This window comes from Chrysemys picta, chromosome 9 (genome assembly GCF_011386835.1).
Source record: "Chrysemys picta bellii isolate R12L10 chromosome 9, ASM1138683v2, whole genome shotgun sequence".
Lineage (NCBI taxonomy): Eukaryota > Metazoa > Chordata > Testudines > Emydidae > Chrysemys > Chrysemys picta.
In genome coordinates this window covers 17,500,356-17,528,290 of record NC_088799.1, presented here as the reverse complement: position 1 = coordinate 17,528,290, position 27,935 = coordinate 17,500,356, and the positions used below count along the sequence as shown (strand labels likewise).

General features: G+C 42.1%; 1 protein-coding gene across 7 annotated transcripts in view; it reads left to right on the top strand.

The window, feature by feature from the left end:
* The first annotated feature begins 377 nt into the window (after positions 1 to 377).
* Positions 378 to 27,935, top strand: part of LOC101953726 (multiple epidermal growth factor-like domains protein 6) — a 276,313-nt gene continuing 248,755 nt past the window's right edge. For 5 of the 7 annotated variants that reach the window (XM_065557816.1, XM_042853745.2, XM_042853743.2 and 2 more), the window contains exons 1-4: positions 379 to 910; positions 19,024 to 19,158; positions 19,798 to 19,907; positions 21,352 to 21,456. In XM_065557816.1, the coding sequence (XP_065413888.1) occupies positions 840 to 910; positions 19,024 to 19,158; positions 19,798 to 19,907; positions 21,352 to 21,456 (421 nt within the window). In that variant the 5' untranslated portion in view covers positions 379 to 839. Of the gene's footprint in view, positions 911 to 19,023; positions 19,159 to 19,797; positions 19,908 to 21,351; positions 21,457 to 27,935 lie in introns of all 7 variants that reach the window. The other 2 variants (XM_008164980.4, XM_008164979.4) reach the window with 1 other exon arrangement.

Here is a 27,935-nt window from a genome sequence, read left to right as displayed (position 1 = left end):
GGGGTGTAAGCGGTGTGGGGAAGGGGAGGGGCACTGAGGCAGAGGTGTGTAAGTGGTGTGGGGGAGTTGGAGGGGGCACTGAGGCAGGGGTGTGTAAGCGGTGGGGGGGAGGGGAGGGGCACTGAGGTGGGGGGTGCAAGCGGGGGGGGGGGAGGGAGCACTGAGGCGGCGGGGGTGTAAGCGGTGTGGGGGAGTTGGAGGGGGCACTGAGGTGGGGGGGTGTAAGCGGTGTGGGGGAGTTGGAGGTGGCACTGAGGCAGGGGTGTGTAAGCGGTGTGGGGGAGTTGGAGGGGGCACTGAGGTGGGGGGTGTAAGCGGTGGGGGGGGGAGGGAGCACTGAGGCAGGCGTGACTGGGTTATGGTGCGTGTGGGGAGGCGGCAGTTGTGAAAGCGGTGTTGCGGGGGTGGGGATGGGTGTAAAGCGGAGTTAGAGCTGCCCACCCCCGAAAGAAGTTGCAGGTAAAACCGCTCCGATTTGCGGAGCCGCCGAGCCCTGCCCAGCCAGCCCCGGGAGGGCGGTGGGCTGGGCCAGGAGGCTGCGAGGCCGGTGATTTGCTGCTTTGCAGCGGCTTTGAATGATTTGGAGGGCCGCGGCTGGGAGGTGTGGGGCTCCATGGAGCCTGTTGATCACACGCAGCCGGGGCTGCGGCGGAGCTGAGAGCGGCTGGCTCCCAGCACCGCAGCCTGGGAAGAAGCACCCGTTCAGCACCCCGGCGGCTCTGCTCCGGACCACGAACTGCTCCAGCCGCCATCGCCTCCCCTCGCCCCTGCCCGATGCCAGCTCCTGCTGAGCCCGCTCAACTTTTGCAGCTGGCAATTGGCAGCCCTTGATCCCCGAGATGACCCTGAGAGCTTGGCTGCTGTGCATGTCCTGGACCCTGGCTGCATCGCTGCAACTTCAGCAGGGCATGTAAGTGAAGTGAAGCACCGCTGCTCCTAGGGTCCTTCCTTCAGTTGCTTAGGAAATGCGTGTCCGTGGCGCATCTGACCAGCCAGCCTGCTACACCTAGGGCTCGCTTAGCACTGTACAGCCCTACTGGGGCTAGATCTGTACCTACAAAACAGCCTCCTATAAATCCTGCGCTGGCAGAGGGATGCAGCAGATGCCCAGTGGTGCTGGAAATCGCTCTGAAAGAACTGCATTCTCAGAATGATTAAATGATCATTGAGGCTATAGTTGGGGTTGCAATGATAAAAACTAACCAATCTTTGGGGGGGGGAGGGATGGGATTTTTAAAAGACATTGCACTGCATCCTGTTTGTTTAGACTGTGAACTTTTTAGGTCAAGGACTTGTCTTATGCCTGTAAAACACCAAGGATGCTGTTGTGTGTTATAGATATAATTCAGTGCTATCTATAGAGTACATGTTAGTGCTCATCCTGTGACAAAAAATGTAATTGGGTTTTTCTTTTGTTTAATTGATAGCTTCGTTGTAAGAAGCTGGACAATTCCAGTTGTAGGGAATATTTTGTGGTTATTAGTGAAATATGTAATCTCAGAAGAAAAGTGTTTTTTCTAAGCCTGCCTTCTTTCCTCACTTTGGGTTTGAAGGCAGAGATAATCATTAGTGAATGCATGAAGATCCTTGCATTTATTTTCTGCAGAGACCCATTCATGTTGGTATAACAATGAAAGGACAGAGTTGAGCCTGAAACAGCTACAATATTCTACAGGTTTCATGGGATAAGGGGCGTTTTCAGCTTTAACTAGTGCTAAAAGCTTCAGTAGAGAACACTGGATAGTAAAATGTAAATCCAGTTAGGAAGACTAAAGGGCTGAACCAGAGAGAGGTGAGAGGTTGAGAACTGGAAAAAGCAGCTGCCTAGAGATATACACACACTGCTAATTTGCAGACACAAAGGGGTCAGTGCCCACTCATTAATATTGGGTCAGTGGGTGTCGATTCTTGCATACCAAAGCTCATGTGAGATGTATACAATAACATATTAAATGTCTGCATGCCACCATCATTGTATGTTGTAACATTATGAATATTGAAAAATGTGACCTGAAAAACTAGTATTCAATCATTTGAAAAGTAGAACAACCCTCAAGGTTTGTAAATCTGTGTTCACAGTTCTGTGCCTTGAGTTTTGTAAGCACAAATTGTGGTTTTAGTCTCCATGACTTTACAGAGGGTGGGAAAAGTGATCCTTTTTACACTTGTAAACAATCTGACAGCATTTCCTAAATATTAGTGTTAGACCATCATGACGTTACCAATGCTTTTTTATTTAAAAGGAAACAGCTCTGTTTACCACTCTCTATTTCCATAGTCCATCTCGAGCAAGATTCATTTTGCCATCTAGTTACTGTAGATGTCATTGTATCTAAATCTCTGGCTAGGCTATCAGTTCCTGTTACTGCACAATGTATTCCCCGTGGAATAGTCTGCAAATACAGATTCAGAAAAACTACTTTTAGTTAGAATAATAACATCTCTTAATTTTATGTTGCGTACTTAAGGGTCGCTGTCTGAGGGAAGCATTTTCCTCCTTTTGTTAAAGACTCTTGGTGGGTCTCAGTTAGTTTTCTGCAGTCAGATTTTTTTTTTTTAATTCTAACGTAAGGACTACCATTGACTTATATTTCCAGATTTATTCACATTTGGCTTAAGCTGTTGTGCTAACCAAGGTTGTGCAGTTTTGAGGGTAATATTAGTTTAAAAGATACACTTCAGAGAATGTCATTTTAAGTCTGAAACTCTGAATTTGGTAGGTCATCCCCAAATAAATGTGTTTGCTTATTCTAGTTACCTTTTTAAGAGAGAGTCTCTGTGAAAAGGAATATCATGAATGGCAGCATACTGATATCTGCATAGAGTATCCAAGCCATCAGGATTGACAACATACTCCATTTTTATCTGAATGAGGACAGTTTGGAATGGTAAAATACCAGTGGTACTAAAATACCTTAGGTGCTTTTCCTTGGTGGTGTCTTTCTGATGGAGAATAGGCTGCTACCATAACTCTTAATGTTATTTTAAGCCCGGGTGAGTACAGAGGAAGGGAAGATTTTCCTTTTTAATCACCCTATACAGCTTCCTTGGTTTCATTTTAGGCATTCCACCAAGTGAGCATTTTTTTAAAAAAAGGTTACTTTGTAGAGCTGAGATTATGCTGATTGCTAATATGGGGGTAGTGTTACAAGTTTTCATTGGGAAGCTGCGGAATGGAGCCAAGGGTGGCTGTCTGTCCCCATAGCATTTTATACAGTTAAATTGATTTGTAATGTGCCTTTTACGTAGGAGGTTCATTGTCAGTGGATAAGGACCACAAAATGGGCCACTGAGAATACATCTTGCTGGCTGCTTCCTTTTTAAATTCTTAATTTCTGGTTAAGACCTTGTCTGGATGAGAATACACTGTACGCTTCTCATACTTGTTTTTAGTCTGCTAGTAACTCAAGAACTCACTCCTAGCTAGAATGTAATGATTCTGTGTAGGTATTTGTTTATGCTCGTGGTCTGATTCCAATCCCCCTGAAGGGGGAAGATTTTAATGCATAGCAGATTACAGGGCGACTATCTCCGACAACCATGTTTTTAGACAATTAGCCCTTGTATTAGAACTTTGGTGATTCCAGAATTATTCACTCAGAGTACAAGTATACAGCTCTTTTCTAAATCCTTGTTGCTTAATACTTTAAAATTAAAATTAAAATTAATGGAGATGTCCTATCTCCTAGAACTGGAAGGGACCTTGAAATTGAAAGGTCATTGAGTCCAGCCCCCTGCCTTTACTAGCAGGACCAAGTACTGATTTTGCCCCAGATCCCTAAGTGGCCCCCTCAAGGATTGAACTTAGTTTAGCAGGCCAATGCTCAAACCATTGAGCTATTCCTCCCCCCCAAATGAGACGTCACCAACATCTCCTGTTTAAAAAGCATGTTTTTTTGGAACTATGGGTTTACTTTGCTGCATTGAGCTTTGCAGGTTAAAGTTGTGATATGTTTGAGGCTATGGGGTGGTGAGAAGCTATACCATAGTTAAGGCAGCAACAGGGATTCTGTTTCATGTCAAATAGCATATAGTAAAGGGGCTCTGCATGAATAAGAACTGAGGGGAGAAGGTTCAATTTGATTGAACACATATACTGTTCAGAATGTACTTTTGGGAAGATGTTAGTTAACTATGTAAGACAGAGCAGAAAGCAGGAAAGCTAAGCTGTCACAGAAGCTGAATGGAGTGTCTTTCATGTTACCTTCAAGCAATAAGTATCGTTAGTGTTCATCATAAGTACTGAAATGGTCTCTTCTTTTTCACCAGTAATACATGATTAGATATCTAATAGATTTACACAAAGAGATTAATTGTTCATTAACAAGCGGAAGGAAGAATCTCGTTCTTTTCAAACAGAGGGCATAGTTCTTTACTGTGTCTTTCTTTCCAGGATTGGAATGCTGTCTTAAAAGATCTGTTAGAGGATCTAGATACAGCCTTAAACTAAAATGTTGATTTCCATGTTTGCTGATATAGTTCAAAACTTGCATCTCTGCAGAGCTGCACCTCATCCATAAGTGGGCAGAGTTGGCATCCTCCCCCACCTTACTCCCACCCCCATTCCCAAAGCTACAAATGGATCTGGAGCTGGAGACTTGCTGGAATAATTTCGGTACCAGGCAAATTGGTTGAGAATCTAGTAAAGAACAGAATTATCAAACCCAGAGATGAACACGATTATTTGGGGGAAGAGTCGACATGGCTTTTGTAAAGGGGAATCATGCCTCACCAATCTATTAGAATTCTTTGAGGGGGGATCAACCAACATGTAGATCAGGGTGATCCACTGGATATAGTGTACTTGGACTTTCAGAAAGCCTTTGACAAGGTCCCTTTCCAAAAACTCTTAAGCAAAGTAAGCAGTCATGAGATAAGAGGGAAGGTCCTCTCATGGATCAGTAACTGATTTAATGACAGGAGACAAAGAGTAGGAATAAATGGTCAGGTTTTGGAATGTAGAGAGGTAAATAGCAGTGTCCCCCAGGGATCTGTACTGGCACCAGTGCTGTTCAACATATTCATAAATGATCTGGAAAAAGGGGTAAACAATGAGGTGGCAAAATTTTGCAGACAATACAAAATTACTCAAGATAAGTCCAAAGCAAACTGCGAAGAGCTACAAAGGGATCTCATAAAACTGAGTGACTGGGCAAGAAAATGGCAGATGAAATTCAGTGTTGATAAATGCAAAGTAATGCACATTGGAAAACATAATCCCAACTCTACATGCAAAATGATGGAATCTAAATTAGCTATTACCGGTCAAGAAAGAGTGGAGTCATTGTGGATAGTTCTCTGAAAACATCAGTTCCACATGCAGCAGTCAAAAAAGCTAACAATGTTAGGAATCATTAGGAAAGGGATAGGTAATAAGACAGAAAATATCATGCCATTATATAAATCCATGGTACTCCCACACCTTAAATACTGTGTGCACTTCTGGTCACCCCATCTCAAAAAAGATATGTTAGAATTGGAAAAGGTACAGAAAAGGGCAACAAAAATGATTAAGGGTATAGAACAGTTTCCATATGAGGATAGATTAAAAAGACTGGGACTTTTCAGCTTGGAAAAGAGATGACTAAGAGGGGTATGATAAAGGTCTATAAAATCGTGGTTGGTGTGGCGAAAGTGAATAAGGAAGTGTTAGTTACTTCTTCACATAACTCAAGAACCAGGGGCACCCAATGAAATTAATAGGCAGTAGGTTTAAAGCAAACATAAGGAAGTACTTCTTCACACAACGCACAGTCAACCTGTTGTGAAGGCCAAAACTGTAACTGGGTTAAAAAAAGAATTAGATAAGTTCATGGAGGATAGGTCCGTCAATGGCTATTATTAAGGTTAAGATTTTGTCATGGTTATTTTTAGAAAAAGTCAGGGACAGGCTGTGGACAATAAACAAAAATTCACAGAAGCCCACGACCTGTCCCTGACTTTTACTAAAACTAACGGAAGGGGTCAGGGAGGGAGGCTGACCGCTGAGGGGCTGAAGCCCAAGCCCTGTGGAATGTGTAGTGGGGACTGAGAGCCTGGAGGGGAGGGAAGGGCTATTTTCATATTTTAATGTAAGATTTGTCATCTTGAGGGGAAGTGGTGAACTTTTACACTGAATAGAAAATAGGCTAGTTGTCATCCTGCACTCTGGTACTCTTGGTGAGGACCAGAGAGAGCACATGCAGGTCACTCTAATTACGTAGACTGTGAAACAGCTCACATTTTACAAGATCTTACATTTAGAGTCTCTGCTTCAACATAGTATCTATTAACTTGGAATTTAGGGTCTCTCAAGAGATGAAGGTGTTTTTCTTCTGCTGTTTGCATTGGCAAGAAGTCTAAAGATAGTGAGTGAGTGTCGTCATATTATATTTCTCCTTTCCTGATTTGTTGCACATTTTGCAACTTTTTTTTTTTTTGAGAAAAATGAGCTCAAGACTTTCATATTATGTTGTGAAAAGCTGAAAAGACATGACTTAAAACCTGATAGTCCAAAGCTGCTGTATTTTTTTTTTTGAGGATGAACCTAACTGTTCCCTGTTGTAGAGTAATTTCTACTTTTATAAATACTTATGGGTATACTGTCATATAAATCACATAACACACATTATATGAAGGGTTTGGAAGTTTGCCAGACTTAATCATGATTGTCTAAAAACAGCTTTAAAAATTTAAAGCTGGATTTTGAAAGGAGTCGGAGTTAGAACCCAAGCTCCTATTGAATTTCAGTGGGATTTGCGCTCCTAATTCCCATAAGATTCTTTGACAATATCAGCCTAAATATGCGTACAGCAAGAGAAATCATGGACTTTGCTGTGCATTTCATTGTGCAATACTTTTACCATTGTTCAGAATAATTGTCATGTATATGCACTTTCTGGTCTTAATAAAAATTCCTCTGTCGAATTCCCCCTGTGTGCATGTGTATTGTTTATGTCCAACTCCGTATGTTTATCATAGTGCTGTGCATGCAGATTTATGACTGATAAGGCAAGGCATTTGTACTAAAAGCAGCAGAGGGGGACAGAGGAGGAGTTAGTATTTGGACACTGTTTCAGCAGGGCCTTTTTAGTTACTGGAAGCTTGGTGAAACGCCTGTATTTGGGAGTTATCTGAACATTTGGAAAGCTGGTATGTTTCACCAGTGAAAGATTTTATTTCTTTAGGCATGGATAACTAAAACTTTAAACTTGCCATGGTTTTAGCCCTCACTAAGATCTTTGCTTTTGAGACAGTAGACAGGGGTGAGCGGGGAACTGATTTAGAAATAACAAAAAGAAAAGCATTTCAAAATTTGCATATTGCTCATTGGCAGCATGCTATTTTGTGTTAAGGGTCAGATTCTGCTCTCACTTACACCTTTCTAAAATCAGAGCCCATAGGCACTCTGGAATTACCCTGGTGTAATTAAGAATTGACCCTAAGTTTTTAAACTATTGAGGTGCTTTGCTTCAGTTGCATATGTGTGCACCAGGAACTAGAGATGTGGAGCATTACAAATTGAAAGAAATATAACCATATTTTCCAGTGTGTTTAGATGTATCTTTGATCCCATAAGTATGGGAAAACATGAATGAATTTAAATCAATGGGACAAATGTACTCTCCTTTATACTGTGATAATTCCATAATAATCTGGATTTACCAGGGTGTAAATCACAGTAGAAATTAGCCTCAAGTTTTTGTTAGTCCAAAGAATTACTTGACAGGCCCATAGTGCACATATATATTGTGGCATAAGAGTTAATCCCATATTAAAAAAACAAACATGCAAAGTCTGGATGAGCATTTGGATAGGTACAGTTGCTATGCAAACGATCAGTTTTGAAGTCAATAACAGATGAGCGCAAAGCCCCTTGCGTGGCATCCAGCAACATTACATCTCAACCCTTTTGTGTTAGTGTTTATACCAATAAATGCTCCTCTACTTATTGACAAACCAGGTGTGCTTGCTTTGATAGATGCATATTATTTTACAATTTTTTTCCCCCCACAGCACTCTCCTTTTTATAATTGCATTCTTCAAGTGGCAGGCACTTTGGTCATCTTATTTGTCTCCAAAGAGCAATGTACACCAGTCTCCATGTGATAACAGGAAACCTGTGGCTCAGGAGATACATGTGGATCAGTAGAAACCATATTTTGGCTTTCTCCACTGTCCCTGTAATTTGCCTGTTCCAAACATGGATTCATATGTGCAACCAGCCTACCCCACCTAACACCAATCAAATGCATGTGTGATGCTTTGTACCTTGGGGGAACACCCTATGCCCCCATGTTCATCTTTATAAAATGATTGTGTGGTATCCAATGCAATGTTTGTCATGTTGAATGCCTTCAGAAGGCTCATGATGCACTGAGCATTGTTGTTATAGTGATTATAGTAATTGTTATAGTAATGTTATAGGTTATAATTTCATGTATATACTTATGAGGCTGAAAATGTATCCTCATGGCTTAAAGCAAACACAGGCAAAAACTCTCCAAGAACAGGGAGGCAGTTCACACCTCATCAGGGCAGGTATGGGACAAACCCAGCCCAGCCTCACAGGAACAAAGGACGCTGACCTAGGCAGCAACAAAATAATCTGTTGGACTGTAGACAATGGTATGCTACATCCAAAAGATGTATTTATTTTAACCAAGGTGTTTTAGATACAACCAGTAGGAACCTGACATTCACCAAATAGAGATGGACAGGTACTGATAACAGTAGCCAACTTAGAAATGATTCAATCTTAACTACAGTGGTGCTACTGCCCCATTATAATAGGGTTTTCACTTACAACAAAAAGTGGAACACGGATCTTCAACCCTACTGACTCAGTGCCGGGTATTGTTGCATCCAGTGTAAATTAAAACCAGCCTTTTTGGCTCTTGCTTTATTAAAACTCTGCTTCATACACCTTAACCAAAAAAGACCTTCCCAGCAACTGTTTCATGTAAGTTATCATATTTAGAATTGTTTCAAATTTTATGAAATATAGCATATCTATCTAATAGCACCTCAGGGTGTGTCTTTTCAAGACAGATCATGGAATAGTTCCATTGGATTTTCTAGTTTTAAAATTCTGTGAAATTCATAGAGAAATGAATTACACTGAAAATGTGATGGTAGTGATGTTGCTATAAAGCTGATGTTAAGTTTCTGTGTTGTGTTGTCATCCAGAAGACTCTCCTCTAGGAAATGTCTTTGTTCTTGTTATGAAAACACACTCTTCCATATCCACTTGAAGATTATATTTGGTTGTTCATTTGCATGAATTGTTTGAGTGTCTGTATGTGAAATGCTTATTTTCTAGGTTTCCTGGACAAATAGATGAGGCACATCCACTAAATCATAAACAAGTTGATATATTTCAGAAATTGAGCCTACAGATTTGAGTTGTCTTTGTATCTGTTTGATGTCTTTTTGCAAAGTAGCATTGTGGGTGTTTTTTTCCCCCCTTTCTATCGGAGATGTATACACTAGTGACTGTCCATGTGCATGGTTGTGCCGTAACTCGCTGTTCGTATCTAAACCCCAGAAGCATGTATCTGAAAGTGAGCAGAGGGGCAAGTAAGATGGCACACCTGAGGGATATGGGTAAGTACACACCTCAGGCTGTGGCACAGCCCTGTACCCATGCCAGTTTGCAGTGTGGACAGGGACAAGGGGTGGGTACCAGGCCTTGAGTGTCAATAGTCTTCCACCCCAATTTCCACAATACACTGAACCTTTTTCTTCCTGCCCCTTACCTGATGTTTAAGGTCCCTGTCCCTCTATTTTCAATGGTATTCCATCAGAACTGCTTTCCACTGCATTTTTGATCAATGCAGGTGAGCATGGATTCTGCCACTAGTGCAGCCGCTTGGCCTGTCGATCCTGACTGGGAGCTGATCAATGTGTGGTCAGAATATACCATCTTCCTTGACTTTTCATGGAGCATCAGGAACATTCACTTGCACTGGGAAATTTCACGGAGGCTGGGGGAGGGCTCATGATATGTGCCCCTTCTACAACAATCTGGACTGGGTGCCCTCAAGGGCTCGCAACCCTCTTCTCAAGCCTCATTGTCTGACCCGATGCCAATGAGGGCCAGGGTGAAATGGCGTCAGAGCCCACGAATGATGCCATTTGCTTGTTCCCAGAAGAGCTGGTTAAGGAACCCGCCCCCCAAGCAAACCTGAGGAAGACCCTAAGCCATGAGAGGAACTGGAACCTGCGGCTGGTAAGTTACTATGGACACCTCGCCCTCCAGGGCATTTGAAGTGCTGGAAATTGCAAACTGGTAATATAGGCACTGTAAGGAACTGCCAATCCTTTGCAACTTGAAACAGTATGGACATTTGTACAGTAACTCCTCACGTTGTAGTTATGTTTCTGAAAAATGCTACTTTAAGCGAAATGATGTTAAGAGAATCCAATTTCCCCATAAGAATTAATGTAAATAGGGGGAATTAAGTTGCAGGGAAATTTTTTTTTCTCCAGACCGAAGATGTTCTATATGTTGGGAGCAGCTCCAAGGCAGAGGCAGGAGCAGCATATGGCAGTGGCAGGAGGGACACCTGAACTGCCTAGCAATTGATAGCTTGCTGGGTGGCTGCCGCACAGGGAACTTAGGAGAGCTGATATGGGGGCTGCTGGCCCACCCTGGTTCCAAGCCCCCACCAGCTAGCTCCATCGGGCGGCTTTTCCTGCAAGCAGTGGACAAAGCAGGAGGCTGCCAAACAATGTTATAAGGGAGCATTGCTCAACTTTAAATAAGCATGTTCTTTAATTGATCAGCAACGTAACAACGAAACAACATTAACCGGGGTGACGTTAAGTGAGGAATTACTGTACACTTTTTTTTTTTTTATCGTTGGTAGCCTCTTCCTTCCTCATGGGCTGCCAAGTTGTCTGAGAACTAAGGATAGTAACAGTTGCATTCCTGGAATGCTCAAAAGTATCAACATTTTGGCCTTCTACAGCAAAACAATGTTATATAGGGCATTTCTTGTCTTATATATTTTTCCCCTTTGGAAGAAGCCCACTCTTGTCTTTGAATTATCAGGATCTTTGCCTCCAGAAAGGGAATCTGTTCCACCAGGAGGGCAGTAGCAGCACCTCAATATAGCAGAGGCTGATGGAGAAGGACCCTGGAAGAGCTGCTCATGGAGATGGAAGGAAGAATTAGGAGCAGTTCCTCAGAGCAGAGGAAGGCAAAGCTCTTCAGCAGGAGGAGACTTTGAGCTAGTTTGTGGAGCAGGAGGCTCACCATAGGGAATGGGAGCATTCCCTAATGGAGACGTTGATAGAATGAGTGGCCAAACAAGTCTGGGGTTTGGCCACTGCAACTGTCCATGGGCTGTCTCCACTAGCTGTTGCCCAGGCTGCTGCTGCTGACCCAGAGGACCCTCTTTCTAGACATCTGCCACTCCCCAGAGCCATTGGGAGGAGGACATGGAGATTGCAGGACTCCCAGCACCACATCTCCACCGGCACCTGAAACCCCTTGCATGGGGACTCTCTTGATCATCAAGGAGGGAAATGATGAACCTGTGGGAGTCCCTGAACCCCACCAAGTGCCCACCCCGCAAACTCCATGCAGAAGAAGTCACTGGTGTCCAAGAACAATTTCTCCCCATCCAAGCAAGGGAAAGAAGACCAGTGTAGAGTCATTAATATTTGCTGGTATTTGCAGGATCAATCCTGTTATTTTAAATATTGTTGGTTGACATTTCGTTGTAAAATATTTTAATGACGTTTCTTATATTTACTTTTATTAAATGTGATAGTTTCCTTGATTGTGTGTGTGTGTGTGTGTGGACCCTCCTTCCTAAGTGCGATGAATGGAGGAAGAAGAGGTTCAGGATTGGGCCCCAAGATTCACAGCTAGCACCAATAGTAGGCTCAGTAGAGAGGCCAAGGTAGAGAGGATAGTACGCCCTTCAGCTCCTTAAGGTCCCCAGTATAGCTGAGGAACTTTAGAAGAGAAGTGTGGTGCTTAAATTAGTCCACAGTAGGATGTGGAGGCCAATGGTTTTGGTAGCTGTTAGAAAGGAAGAAATGCTACATGTCACCTCAACACATTGTTGGACTCCAACATGTCTGTGTTGGACTGTGGATATAACAACACGTTAAGGTTCTTGAGGCTATTGATCGCATGACTTGTTTAATAGGTTCTTATTTTAGATCAAAATTTTATGTTTTCCCCCTTCTTCTTGGAAAGGGAAAAACTTACACAAATTTTCAAAAAAAACCCCAACATCCTTTGTGATGATTTTTGTGGACACAACACTTCTAGGCTCAGGACACTTTTTTTCCTATTGTTACAAGCACACTCTGGCAAGAAGATATGTAAGAGACTATTGTGTCAAGATTTTTCAGCTTGTACAGCGGGGTTGTGAGGAACTTACAGACTTCCGTAAAGTGAAGTTTCTAACGAAAGCCATTATAACAACTGTGACAGACCCAGACCAGTGGGGTACAGGAGTCTGGTAGAGGGCAAATATACTGGTCACTGGATGAGTAGTTTTCTGTTCCCTGAGTGACCAGAGCAGGGGCTGTACTAGAGTAATCAGGAACCTGCTAGAACCAGTTAAGGCAGGCAGGCTAATTAGGACACCTGGAGCCAATTAAGAAGCTGCTAGAATCAATTAAGGCAGGCTAATCAGGGCACCTGGGTTTTAAAAAGGAGCTCACTTCAGTTTGTGGTGTGAGTGTGAGGAGCTGGGAGCAAGAGGCGCAAGGAGCTGAGAGTGTGCTGCTGGAGGACTGAGGAGCACAAGCGTTATCAGACATCAGGAGGAAGGCCCTGTTGTGAGAATAAGGAAGGTGTTTGGAGGAGGCCATGGGGGAAGTAGCCCAGGGAGTTGTAGCTGTCATGCAGCTGTTACAGGAGGCACTATACACAGCTACAGTCCACAGGGCCCTGGGCTGGAACCCGGAGTAGAGGGTGGGCCCGGGTTCCCCCCCAAACCTTCCAATTGATCTGGACTGTGGGTTCTTCCAGAGGGGAAGGTCTCTGGACTGTTCCCTAGGGTTACCATATTTAAAAAATAAAAAAAGAGGACACTCCATGGGCCCTAGCCCCACCCCTTTCCCACCCTAAGGCCACCCTTTCCCCGCCCCTTCCCCAAAGTCCCCGCCCTAACTCCCCCTCCTCCCTCCCAGCCACGCGAAAAGGGCTGCCCGAGGGCTACCAGCATTACGGTTTGCTGGGCAGCCTCCAGACCCTGCGCCCCCGGCCGGCGCTTCCCCAGCACAGCTGGAGCCCGGGAGGGGAAGCGCCCAGCCAGGGGCGCAGGGTCTGGAGGCTGCCCAGCAAACCATGAAGCTGGTAGCACTCGGGCTTCGGGCAGCCCCTATGCCTCTGGACCCTGCGCCCCCGGCCGGGCACTTCTCCTCCCCGGCTCCAGCTGCTCTGCTCCTCCCCGGACTCAGACTTCGGCTCTGTTTAAGAGCCAAGCTGCCCGAGCCAGTGCTACCGGATGGGGGTTTGATTGCCGAAAAGCCGGACATGTCCAGGAAAAAACGGACGTATGGTAACCCTACTGTTCCCCAACCCACATGGTGAATCTCTGAGGCAAGAAAATCCGCCAATAAGTGCAGGACCCACCGGAGGAACTTTGTCACACAACATAAGACTAAATTTGGGGTAAATTATACCAGTCTAAAGCAATTCCATTGACTTCAGTGGAGTCACTTGAGACTGATGTAATTTAGACCAGAATTTAGTCCTATTGACTTCATTGGAGTCAGTTAAGATTTGGACCACAGTTACACTGGTGAAGAGTTTCAGATTAATCAAGATTAGTTCTTGTTTTACCTTTTCAAAATAAATGTGGAAAGTAATTCAGGCTCTTTCTCTCTCTTTCTTTTAATTTTGATGTAAGATCATAATTGACTCTGGATATCTTTGTTTAATGGGAGGGACTATTAACCATGTTTGTTGTTTTTGAAGAAAAGGAGTATTCGAGATTAAACTCTCCTACATCTTTGTAACTCTATTCTTATGACAGAGTTAGTTTATTGACTGACTGTTTCACAGAGAGATCAATAGTATTCAGGCTACAGATACTTCAGTTAACATCCCCAGTAAGAGGAGAGTTTGTATCACATTAACAGCTCTCTTGTTGAATTGAGAAGTTGGTGTAATTTATCTAATTCCTGCAGAAAGATCCAAAAATAGACAGCCAAATCATCCTTAGTTCATATTCATTAATGCTTTGATCTAACATTTGCACTGTTGAGAGATGCCTTTAGAGACCTCTTGATGTGTGTGTCTCCTGTCTCACTGCCATTAAACCTACCGGCTAGATTCTATTTTGAAAAACTGCTTGTAGAAATAATACTGAGATTTATTTCTATGGGAATTTCAAGGGCCATACAAGTACAGCGCAGAGCTTCATCTCAGGGAGGAATGGTGTACCTTTTGGGATGGTGCAACTGACACCTTCCTCCCTCCACTTTTTAACACAGGCCCCTATATTCTCAGGGAGATAAGTGTGTAGCCCTGCCAGTTCCTCACCCAGCCTTGTCCCCTTTGGAGCAAGTGTGTTTCTGGAGTGATTGGAGGTAGCAATTCCTATGCTCCTGTGCGTGGATGCTCTGCATTTGTGACTGGTCTCTGCTATGGGATGTGCACTCTGCAAGCACCATTGTAAGAACCAATCACAACTGGGGCCCTTATGCAGCATAAAGAACTATAGTAGCATTGCTTTGTATAGGCAAGCTCCTGAAGCTTCTATGGAAGGTCAGATTCTGCTCAGTTACACATACGTTCAGTGGAATTGAGGGCAGAGTTCTTTGTTAGGCAAAAAATCCCAATAGTTAATGAGAGTGATGACTTAGGGGTTATAACCCCCTCAGTGTCTGTTCTTCAATGGCCCTGCCATCTGTGTGTTAAGGGAGTTTGCCCTCTTGACACAATGTGGTCCCAAAACTTTCAGAAGGATCCAAGTATAGGTGTGGGACTAAAATATAGTGGGCTGGGAGACTACATGTGCTATCCTTCCTCCCCTCTCCTCACACACTAAGCCACTGCTGCTGCCCCTACCCACCCACCTACAAGCATAGGAAAGGCTGCATTCATTTCTTCAAAAACAATAAGGAGTCTGGTGGCACCTTAAAGACTAACAGATTTATTTGGGCATAAGTTTTCGAGGGTAAAAGCCTCACTTCTTCGGATGCATCCGAAGAAGTGAGTTTTTTACCCACGAAAGCTTATGCCCAAATAAATCTGTTAGTCTTTAAGGTGCCACCAGACTCCTTATTGTTTTTGTAGATACAGACTAACACGGCCAGCCCCTGATACTTGACATTCATTTCTTCATGGAACTCCCCTTGAGGTGAAGCTCCAGGGATGGGAACAGTATAGTAGGGAGGCTTAGAAGTGTAGCTCTATTGCAGCTGAAACTGCTAATAACAAGAGCTGTAGGGAGGCACAGGAGGCTTGCAGAGATGTCTCTCTCTCAGCTTCTGGTGCATCTCTCAGGTCTCTGGGCTGCAGGAGGTGAAACCTGCTCTTTGTAAAGTGATCCAGAGTGGTCATCCCCACTGCACTTCCTCCTGTAGGTTTTTCCATGGGTAAGGGAGTGATCTGGCACTCTAGGTTATAATCAGTCTTTAGACAAATGGGAGTTTAACTTGGGTAAAAGACTGAGTAAAAACTTCAGTAATGGGAGGTGTGTGTGTATGGGGGGGGGGGGCAGGGGGGAAGAGTCTCCCTTTTCCCCTTGTTTTGGGGCCAGCTTGTAATACCAGTGGGAGTTCTGCTAGCTAGAACCTGCCAATAAACTGTGGTTCATTTTATTCAGAAATAAGAATTGATTTACTATTGGTTGCTTATGAGAAACCGGAAAAGGAATTCCTTTATTTGCAGTGTTCAAACCCTTGGGCTTCAGAAATCCTGAGCCAGCCCCTCCAAAAATATGAGATTATAATACATAATTTGTCTTCTGAGCTTTTTGTGGTCTTTTTTTTCCCCAAACTTTTCTCTGCAAATTTATTTTTAAATGGAAAGGTGAGATTCTCACTCAATTACATTACTTTGGGTTTGGGGGCTTTTAGAAAAACTCCAAATACTATGAGATAAAATCATTAGAATTGTCCACACAGTTCTATGCTACATGCTAGAAATAAAACTATGGGACTTAACTCTGCCTCTGCTACGAATGAAGTTTTCTCTTCTATAGTAAGCAGTGACTCACAGGAACAACAGTCTTTATGATTAACTATGGCAGCTATCTCTTCTAGTACATCTAATTATCTGTTCATTAGACCATAAACCCAGGAGTTAGGAATGTCTGGGGTGTCTCTGTTTAAAGGGCAGTCTCATAATGTAAATATTAAAAATGAGCTTTCTGGTTTGCTTAAGTTAGACTGACAGGCTAAGAACCTTGTGTTGGTTTTGGCTGACAAAGAAAAGCATATTAAGAGGAAAAAAAGCTTTTGAGGATTGCTGTATCAATACAATCGTAAAGCATAATATAAACTTTATACTGTTTGCTTGTTTAACATTTAAAAGCCCATTAACAAATAGCATCAGATTGTGTGTAGAATAAGAGAATAAAAAGTGTATAGAGCTCTCCTTTTGCAAACATGCCCTTGAACCCACTTGTTGCTTTGATAGATGATTTAGTCACAGTGAGAGAGGAGCTGGCCTTGGAGAACCATAATTATAATATATTTAAAATAATTATATCCTGGGTAGTGGAACTTCTCTAGGTTTGTATGTAATGTAGCAAGGATAAAGTAGAGTGCTATGCCTGGCTTTCCCCACCATTTGAAGAGGTGGAGGAATAAGGGGAAGAATGTGAATATGGTTAATTGTTGGAGAGGGAGTGTTCATTTGCTTGTCTTGCTCGTTGAGGATTACATGGGCTGGAATTGCTACGGTTTGATTGATGTGTGTGTGGGGAGAATGGGATGGGGAGAGTCAAATTTGCATTTTAAATGGTGTTCAGGGCACATAGAGCAAGCAGATGATGTGGGTTTTTGTTCTTCCTCTGCATAAGTCTTAATAAACAGATGATCTGATGCTGCATTGCTTTTTTCCATGTGACTAATATTTATTCATATTAGTAGTACTATTGAAGTCGATGGGATTAGTCATGGGAACATGGAGGACAAAAGGGCATAAGGACTGGCAAAATAGAGTCCTTAACTAATTATAACAATTTTTGGCTTCCTTTCTTTATCGCTAGGAATGCAATGTACCTGCATCTGGAAAGCTTTAAGCAACTCATAAAGGGAGATATGCATGGAAAATTTTAACTTCAGCAATGGGAGAATGGAGCTAAAACCTGTGCATCTTCAAACAAGGAGAAAATAAGCAAAGGCAGCGCTGGCTAATGGTTAGATCAGAGTAATGGGGATTAGTACACCAGGGTTCTGCTCCTGACGCTGCCACTGAATTGCTGTGTGGCCTTGGGAAGGTCCCTTAAGCTGAAATACTGACAAGAAAATGATGCAGGCAATTGCTGTTGAGCTCTAGAACTTGACATCTTCAGTCCTCTGTCTCTTAAGTAACAATTACTAGTCATACCAAATTGCATGGTGTGGGGTTTTCCCCCCTCATAGATGGGGACTAGGGTAAGATGATAAATACAGGGCAGATCTTCAATGGAGCTATGACAGTTTACACTAGCTGAGGAACTGCCCCTACATCTTCATGTTTGATCCTGCTGTGAGTCAAAACCTGTACTCTGGACCCCAGAAGAGGGAAATACCAGAAACCTAACCCATTGTATCATCTGATCCTTACACTCTGACTATAATTGCAATGAAACATTTCATTTGTAAACTGAATGAAACTTTTTTGAAGTCCCAAGGTATAAATTACAAGGACTAATGAATGTTTTATGTACATTTTAAATCTACTAAACAGAGGGAGAACTTGTAGTGCAAATCCAAATCTTTCTTGCCTTCTATGAGAAATTAGTGAATGTCCTGAAATAAAAGAATTACCTAGTACTAGGAGAAATAATGAATAATTGTGACATATATCTAATTGCTTCCCATGATAAAATATCTACAGTAAAATAATCAATGCTTGCTTTGGCCATAAATTTGCAATATTTAGCAGAATTTCCTTGTCATTTCATACAGAAGTGACATCAAGAAACCTGAGATTAGTAGCTAGGTGAAAATGATTTTCATGTTTATAGTTACTTTTAGAAATTGTTGCATTTCTCATTTTGCCTGCAAGGTGATGTTCTCCTACTTAAATCAGTGGGAATTTTGCCATTGATTTTAGTGAAAACAGGATTAAGCTTTCGGGCCCTGTAAAGAATTAACCATGGCTTTAAATTTACTCACAGGACTAGTGTCATTGAACTCAAAGTATGTAAAGTTAAGCATGTGCACCAACCTTTATAGGATCAGGGCCTTAATTTGCAGCACTACTGATCATAAAAAGACATCAACATTTTGACACCATGGGTGAAATTTAGACCTCCTTTTTGTCCATAACAAAACCCCATTGACTTCTCTGGGACCAGGATTTCACACCGTATGCTCTGATGGTAAATTCTTTGGTGCAGGGCTTATCTCGCAATGTGTATAATCTACTGATCAGTGTGTGTTATGTCTCGCGCTCTCTCTCTCTCTCTCTCTTGTTCGATCCACATAGTGTGAGTCTGTTCTAGCTAGAACTTGTCAGAAATTCTTTAGTGAAACTTTTTTGGTCAAAAAATGCAGATTCATTGAATTCAGAAAGTTTCACTGAGACAATGGAAGTATTTTTATTTTAAATGACCGTCCAACAGAACACAGGCAAGGCTCTGACAGAACCCCGCTTGCTCACCCTCACAGCCCTTCAAGCCTGGTGAGCTGAAGGAGACCTCGGAGTACTGGCTTCTGGTTCAGCTGGGTGCTCCCAGCAGCCCTTCCCAATATCGCTCAAATAATTTTGAATAACAAAGTAGCATGAAATCAGTAATGGAGCAGTGTGGAGAGGATAAATCAGCCATTTATGTAGTTCTCTTGACATGACTTTCCTAGTGTATAATACAGATTATTATATTTATATTCTCTATTCCTCCTTTTCCCCCAAAGGCCAAATGTATGTCTGGAACAAGAGCTGGCAATAGTGGGACAGCGGCAGCCGTGTGTTCAGGCTTTTACCCAGGTTGTCAAGATGTGGAAACAAGGCTGCACAAGACATAGGTGGTGTATGGCCTATGAGAGAAGGTAATGCATGATTGTAACTAAGTTATTTTATTACCCGTTTTCTGGTAAGGCAATTGATAGGAATGCTTCATACTTTGCCCAAGAAATATGTACTGAGAAATGTATTACAATACCTTTAGCCCTCCCCACAAAAAAGTTGTTATGGATATATCGGTATGTGCTGTTGGGATTTTGCAGTCAGTTTGTATTTCTATCAGAGGCATGTGTTTATGCACATTAGCATTTATCGTGGTGGGTAAAAAAATTTTTTTTTTAATTTATTTTTTATTTGAATAGGTTTATATTAAGGTCTAAACATTATAATCTATTAAATCTATAATCTGTATCTATAATCTATTTAAAATACAAAAAAATTACACATTTGCTACCAGGTTTTAAAGAGTCAAACCACTGAACTGGTGGATGTCACTGGCTAAGCACCTAGAACCAGAATTTGTTTAAGTGCTAAACCAGTTTTTGACAGTGGGACATGTTTCACTTTACTTTCTCAGGTACAAGAACCATTGATTATGTCTGAAATGAGTCTGTTACAGATATGTGTGAGATATATTAAATCCTGTGTACCTTACTGCTGTGTTTGGAATAAGCTGCGCAGAAGGAAGTTGGGATAATTCTCTTCCATTAACTCTTATTTTATAGGACAGGGTATTACACAGTCTACAAACAAGTGTACATCATAGAGCATCAAACTGTCTATAAATGTTGTCCAGGATGGACCCAAGAACATGACGAATCTGGCTGCTTGCACTGTAAGTTGTTACAGGATCCATCCAACGTTGTGAGGCAAAAGATAGAATACATTTCTCCATCTGGTCTTATTTACTTGTTGACTATGTGTTTTGAAAAGATGGCCTCTCTCTATTGCTTTTTAGATACATTTAGGATTCCCATAAAGGTGAATGGTCTCTTATCATAGACTTTTTTTAAAAGCGTAGTAGCACCAGGTATCTTTAAGATGGCTGAGAAATACTTTGCAAGGACTATCATTAGAAGCTCGACATTCATAATTTATTGGTGTGCCAGAATCTCTCCTGGCCTTCCATAGACTTGATGTCCAGTTTAGTGCTGATATAAGCAAACGTAGATTCTTTTTGAAATAATAGAGTTGTGGCTGCCTAAACCAACTAAATTTGGCCCCATCTCTCTTGCTCTGCACCTTGCACTCATGTAGCACTGGTATCAGTCTGTCCCTCCACAATGGGTATGACCATTGTTAGGTCTAGAAACTTCTCTACTACAGCTCTTACCATCTAGAGGAAACCTGTATCTCTTTACCTCAGATTCTCCATTCATTTACTGTATCTCTGAACTTCTCTCTACTTTGGCTATTTTTTCCCCTGTACAGCATTTTGGCCTATGCTTTGTATGAGAGAGACTAAACAAAATAAAATGTTTTAGGGTTGTATGCAGTGTCCTTGCTTTTGTGGTCATTTTTCTTGAGGGGTTGCCCCTTTCTGCTTCATGCTATTGACTCTGTTTTGTTTGCTTCTCTGTAAATGCTGTCAAAGATGCATTTAAAATCTGTAACCAAATCTGAAGCATAAAAGGAATTTATCAAATTGAACTTCTGTGGAAATGTAAAATCCTTTTCTTGGAAAAATAATGCAGACTCTCTGTGAATTCTTTAAGGCACCAGAGTAGCTGAACTAACCTTTATATTCAATACTTTCAGGCACAAGGAGACTGTTTTGATTCAGCTGGTTCTGTATTGTGCATTTGGGGGACAGGGGGAGGAAATTGTCTCACTGTAGCTGTTATATAATCTATTGAGATGTGAGTTTCAATCATCTCTGCATTATACCACAGCAATTCATCCACCCTTCCATCATTCTCCCTGTGGAATCTGGTAGCATTCTTAATCTTGCCAGACTGTGCTTTCGACCCTTTAAATATCTTAAAGTCAAACCACACCATTCCCATTAAACTATCCCAAGGCCATTATTACATTACATTATATTTTATTATCCTGGACTGGGACATCATATCTGTATGATAATTGGAAGGAAGATTCTTTTTGCCTATGCCCCTAAGAACAAGGCAAACTCTCATTTAACTTGTTCAGTGAAAACCAGACCTCTGGTTCACATCAGTTTGGGAGGCTTCTGTTACAACCAGGATATGACATTCTGAGGTATTAGTTCTTTCTGAAGAGTTGTACAATGAAGATTCTTCTTTGTTGTTTTTTTTCCCTAGTGTTGTGCTCTGTAGGCACTTGCTTCAATGGAGGGAAATGCTCTGAAGGAGGATCCCTAATGTGCCAATGTCCAGCAGGATTTCAGGGTCCGCGCTGCCAGTATGGTGAGTCAAGCTTAAATTGCTTGCAGTGTATCTATAATAGTCTATATTGTTTTGAGGATGCTTTCAGATAAAATGAGCTCAACTAATATTTTGTTAATATGCACTCTATCTTGAGGTTACTTCTGCTGCTTTTTAAATGACTATGCAGTGGCTCCACCTATTCTCAGCACTTGCTTCCTTTTAAGTTTATCTAATAAAATAAATAAACAAACAAAAACCCACAATTGGCCCAATTTGTAGTGAGGCTGTGATGCTGCACAATATAATACTAGTGAAAATCTCAGCGCTAAGAATACAGTAGAACTTCTGTCTACTGCTCACTTGGTAAATTGGATCGTTTTCAGAAGCAGCCTGGCATTCTCACTCCATCTTTCAGCTATGGCCTTACCCTTTCAAATAGTGGGCACCCAAAACTCTCAAGTGAGTCAACAGGAGTTTGGTGAATGCAAGGAATGTAGGTACTGGGCCACAGATCTTTAATGATGGGCTGCTGTAGTGTTATGTCTCATATTAGGAAGACTGGCTTTACAAAATATGCTGCAGAACATTTCCTAGTGTTCTGTGAAATTATTTTGATATCTGCAGTTCAGTATTAAAGACACAGAGTACCTTTTGTGACTATGGTATCACTGACCCTTGTATTGTGATATTTTCCCTCTTATTTGCTCCTTTACCAAATATTGTGATGTGCAACTGGTCTACCAGGAATTGGTGAGGTTCTGCTCTAGTGTGCACTATGCAAAAGTGTGTATTGCAAATATGTATGCAAACTATATATATTGGCACTAACTGCTCCAGTTTAATAGGTATTTTTGGTTTTTTTAAGTCAGCCTTTCAGAAGAGTCTGTCTCGTAAGACAAAGAGTTGTATAAATGCGGGAAAAACGATGATTTCCACTATATTTCAATCCTTAAGGACTTAATCACATTGTAGTCTGTGCAAATAAAACTTTATTTGAAATTTTAGATCTTCAAATTTTCTCTTTCTAGCCATGTGAAGGGTAATGAGATTTGATGGCACTTTTACACGGACAGACTTTGATAGGTTGCAAATGCTGAGCCAAATTCTTCACCTTGATACACTGATGCAAATCTAAACTAGCTGAGTAGAAGCCACATAGAAGCTAGACTAATCTTACTTCATGATCTCTCTGCATGCATAAAAGAACCTACTCTATCAATTTCCCTCTTTATTGTTCAGAGATATGACCTACCTTGTCACCAAATATTTTATTTAAAATAACACTTGCAATGTCATATTATTGCTATAATATTTTGGGCCATCAGGGTACAGTTATTCTCATTCAACTATATTCTCCCCTCATTTACATCTAATGCTTTGTAGCTGTAAGTGAGGGAGAATTTTAATGTCTCTGCCATACTCCATCTTGATTACAGTCCTTAATTTAAATGCAATGTGCTCAAAAGCTGAATTCCAAATTCAATGTATGGCTTGTGTCATTTTTGTTCTATAAGCTATCAGACTCTGACCTCCACTTGGGCTCATATGGGTCTCTCTGTGATTTGACCTTTTATGGGCACACTGCACTGGTGGCTTCACTCCAGATGAGGAATAGCAGCCGCTCCTGAGTGAAGGTAATGAGGCAATCTGGGTTACAGCAGGCTACATTACCTGATGGAGAACTGCAAACATTCAGCAAATGAAGGAACAGAAAGTATTTATTTCACTAAAGCTCTGTTATAGAATCTAGTCACAGATGACATTTTTAATGTGTAAGCATGAAAAAATGGAGCACTTCAATAAATAAAATGAATGGAACTTCTGCTGGTGGCAAAGTTTCAGAATATTGTGGGCCAAACTGTGATCTCAGGCCCAGTCTAGATTAAGGATATTTGTATGGTGTTTCTATGATTATGTATTTACACTTGTGCAAATCACAAATATATATGTGCTGCACTGACTCAAAGCAGGGCTTATGCTAACTGTGGCTTTTGAACTACGTTGATGTAGCTACACTGGCGCAAATTTCCTTAAGGTAGACCTGGCCTAAATGACACCAGTGTAAATCTGTGGCAATAGCGCACTGATACCAGTGGAACACTGGTGTAACTGAACAGAATATAGCTCAGCATATCTGAGAAGAGCCCAAAGTAACCTTTCCGTTGGATCTGCAATATACAGTTTCAGCAAAATCAAAATAGCTTCAGCTCATATGTCTCTGTTAGAAAAATTGAAATGGAATACAAAACTAGTTCTAAATGCACTGATTACCTTGAAATACCTAAAGTGTTAAGACATTCCCTAGAGCAGACGAGGCCTATGGCATTCCAGACAGACAAATCATGTACGTACGATGTGTGGAGAGAGAGAAGGTCAGATCCTGGGACTAAAATGAGATTTTGCACTCATTAGTTCACAGGGAGCGGGCTGGAGTGGTGACTGGAGACATTGTAAAAACAGTGCAAGTTATCCTGCAATTTCAATTCTTCACAGTTAGGTGGAGCTTTATATTGGTGGTTTACTTTCTACTGATTTGTGAGCGTTTGAGTGGAATTTTGGTAGTCATTTACAGTGTTATACAGTAGCTGCTATCTGCAGTCTGGCAGGAGTAGATTTATAATTAAATACGAGAGAAAAACCTCCATTCAAAAAGAACTCGAAGGTCAATTCATCTGACCAATGGAAGCAAGGTAATTAAGAGTGCAAGTTCTGCTTAAACGCTGCAGGGACCCCCAATCAGTATGCTTGTGAGATTTGTACCATATTTACAGGCAAAATGAAGTTAGATATATTGCGACGTTAACAACCGTGGCTTCTATTTTTCCATCCAATATCAAACACTGCCTCTTCAAAGTAGTTTGAATTTAATGTGAATGCATTATTTAATGGCAATATATTATGTGTGTTTTTTTTTTTTTAAATGACCATTAAACCCAGTTCCCCATTCCACATGCAGCCTGTATCCAGAATAAACTGTTTTCATTCCTAATCCTTTGGCTTTCTTTGAAACGTACCCGCCATATCTTAGGGTTTTCAGGGTTCTTGAGGTGCATTGAGAGGAGCCGAGTTACAGTCGAAGCACCGTTGGTGGGTTAGAACATCCACACCATAAAGTATTAATAGCACAGAGCAATACCGTGGCGGAGCCATTGCAATCAAGGCCTTACTTAGATTGTGAATATTGGAATCGATTTACCCGACTGGCACAGAGGCTATTGTGCCTCAAAGTGGGTTCTGGTGGGGGAGGGAAGCTTTAAATTGCAGCTGGGCTGCGTAGAGCACTGCTAGTGAAAGCTGCACACACTGGTGTGTCCTCTAGCTATGATTTCCATGAAACCATTGCCTCTCACTTCTGGGGCTTCACAGATCTGGTTTCAGTCCCCAACAGATGAGGTGTAGCGGGCACCTTGCACCACTGTCACTCTTCAATTCAAGCTGGCTTCCTGCAGAAGTTGGGGTAATCTACCCTGAAACATAAAGCATACATTTAATTAGCTTTGGTCATATCTCACTCTTCCCATCTTCTTGCCAGTCTGCTCTAGGCTCCTAGCATTGAATAGTAGCAGGTGTGTCTAAGCATCCATCTAAGTAGAGCTGCTAGTACCCCCCAGCTGGGTCAGTGGTCCATAGAGGGAAGAAATATCAGAGTGGGGAGATGGGTCCAGTTTGGTTCCTCTGTAGAATGAATTTGCAATATACATTTTCCAAACTTTCTACTGTACACATGGCCACCTTGCCTGTTTGTTCTCCTTGCCCCAAGAGTTGCTGAGCTTCCACAAATACCATTAAGTTTATTGGGAACTAGAGGCACTCAGCCTCTTTGAAAATCAAGCTATTAGATATGTGCTGCATCAATCTGTCCTACAGAAGGTTTGTAACAGGTCAGTGAGCTGACTTATGATAGCCCTGAGTATCCTAACAATCTATAACATGGAGATCATCCTTTGCAATTGTCATGATAAAGTCTAACAACTCTTTTAGAGATGTTAAACTGTGTTGTCAGCCTGTAACATGAGGCCATTTCTGTGCTAAGGCCATATGGTTATGATTCACATAACAAGAAGCTTGTGGAATTGTCAGTAGAAATATGTTAACTGCACATTGTATGTTTCACTAGATAGTTTTGCTAATTTACCAACACTAGCAGCAGTAAAAACTTAAAAGAAAAAAAAATTACGCCTGAAATGCCCAGGCTCTTCATATAACCCTTCCAAGGATTCAGTAACAGATTGAGCTGTCTCTCTCACTGTCACTTGCCATTTATCTTGTAATTTATACAAGTCTATTATTACAATGAAAACTTGCAAACTGCATTTTTTTTATATTGTGTGAAAGCTGAAGTCCCTTTTTCCTTCAAAGTGTAGTGGGGGTAAGGGGGCGAGACGTTTCTTATAATACAAAGAGAAATGATGAGCGCACTATGCTATGAATGCCATCTTCTGCACTGCAAGTTTTATTGTCACTCGCTAATTGTTACTGGTAATCTTGCATAAGGTCTGCTAGTCACCTGAAGTGGACACCTGTGTAAATTAATTTCATTCAGCTTGTTTAATTCTGTGCTGAGGCAATGTAATAGGAGATGGAGCTACTGAAAACACTCTAAATTCTGCAAAGTGAGGTTTACTATACATTTACTTGTATAACTAATATGCAAAAATGATGGGTAGCTATGCTCTGAGAGTCTCTTAAGGATTCCATCACAGCACCATAAGTCATAGTCAATGATTATGTAAAGAATCTTCCCCTGCCTGCCTTTGCACACAGTTTAAAATACAGTAAACATTATTTAAAAGCCATTGCATATTATAGTGGTACAAAATGGCAACATTGGCAAGGGGACCCTAAGCTGTGAAAACTGAGCTTCTCTGAAAAGATAGAGAGTTCTTCAGAAGTCATCCCAAAGTGGGCAGGGATTGACTGCGGTGGATTTTCAGGGAAGGGAGCTCTGTATTGTAGCTTGATCCACCCACTGATTAAGAACCCTTAAAAAGACAGGTGTGATGTCTGTATTAATACATCCTAGTTGGTGTGTATTAATTAGTATTACCAGCTCATGAGGTTATAGTGTAGATAAGGGTCTATCAAATTTTACACTGTCTGTTTACTGGTATAGAAGATTTCCACTAATGAGAAATATTCCTGAAACTTCGGAGACACTGTGACCTGTTTGGCTAGGACTTTAGTCAGGATACCTGGGTTATACTCTTGGCCCTGTCACTGGCCTGATAAAAAGCAACAGAGTGTCCTGTGGCACCTTTAAGACTCACAGAAGTATTGGAGCATAAGCTTTCGTGGGTGAATGCCCACTTCATCAGACGCTTTTCACCCAGGAAAGCTTATGCTCCAATACTTCTGTGAGTCTTAAAGGTGCCACAGGACCTTCTGTTGCTTTTTACAGATTAAGACTAACACGGCTACCCCTCTGATACTGGCCTGATAGATCACCTTAACATAGTCATTTCACTTCTCTGTATCTCAGTTTCCCCATCTGTAAAATGGGGATATTGATACTTGCTTTATAAAGTGCTTTGGGATCTATGCTATTGTAAGCAGAGTCAGGATGAGCTCTATCCTGACGTCTGGTGGTGAATTATGGCGAGTGTGGAAAAGAACTCCAGGGGCTGATCGTGTTTGCATAGGCACAGCCACCCACCTGGCATGAGACAACAGCAACTGATAGTGGTTACTTTGGATGGGGTGGGATCCCCAGTTTCTCTGTTATTGAGGCAGGAGGAATAAAGTGTTGTTACCCTGATTATGCGAATCAAGGATAATGAAACTGTTTTATGCCAGAGGATCTCACCATCACCTAAGTAGCACTCGCTAGACAAGGGACATGGGTTCCACAACCCAGTGAATTGAGAGAGGATGGGGACAGGTATTTTGTACCGGATGGTATGGGCCCCTTTTGAGGGCCTGAAACACCAATTGCACCACTTCCTCTCTCCACTGTTGAATGTCAGTGCTAACTTTGATTCCATTAGGAGTCTAATTACAGGCTGCTGAGCTGAATTCACTTTGGGCCAATGGTGCACCAGCACTGGGGCTCCCCTACTATGAGCTGAAATCACTAAGAACTGAAATCACAAAAGAGCTAAAGTTACTAAGAGCTGAGATCACTGAGTGTTGAGTGGGGGAGCCTGAAGCTATATTGCTAAGTGGCTGGCGGAGCAGTTTGCGGAGACGGCTGGAGGAGCAACGAGCGGCACGGAGCCTTGTGGGGACGGTTGGAGTGGCCCAAGGAACAACAAGCGGAGCTGTTTGCGGGGACGGCTGGAGCAGCTGACAGGTCAGTGAGCGGAGCAGCAGAGCAGTTTGTGGGACGGCAGGAAGTGGATTGGCTCGTGGTGAAGGCTGTAGCGGAACCCCACGGAGAGACGGCCGGTCGGCCTCGGATCACGTAAGGTGCCCCTTAACACCCTGCGTGCCCCCCCCTTTTCCGTTGGGGCTGCACTGACCAGGGACAGAGACTTTGGGGGTTTTTGGACTTCTGGGACTTTGGGTGGTTGCTGGACCCA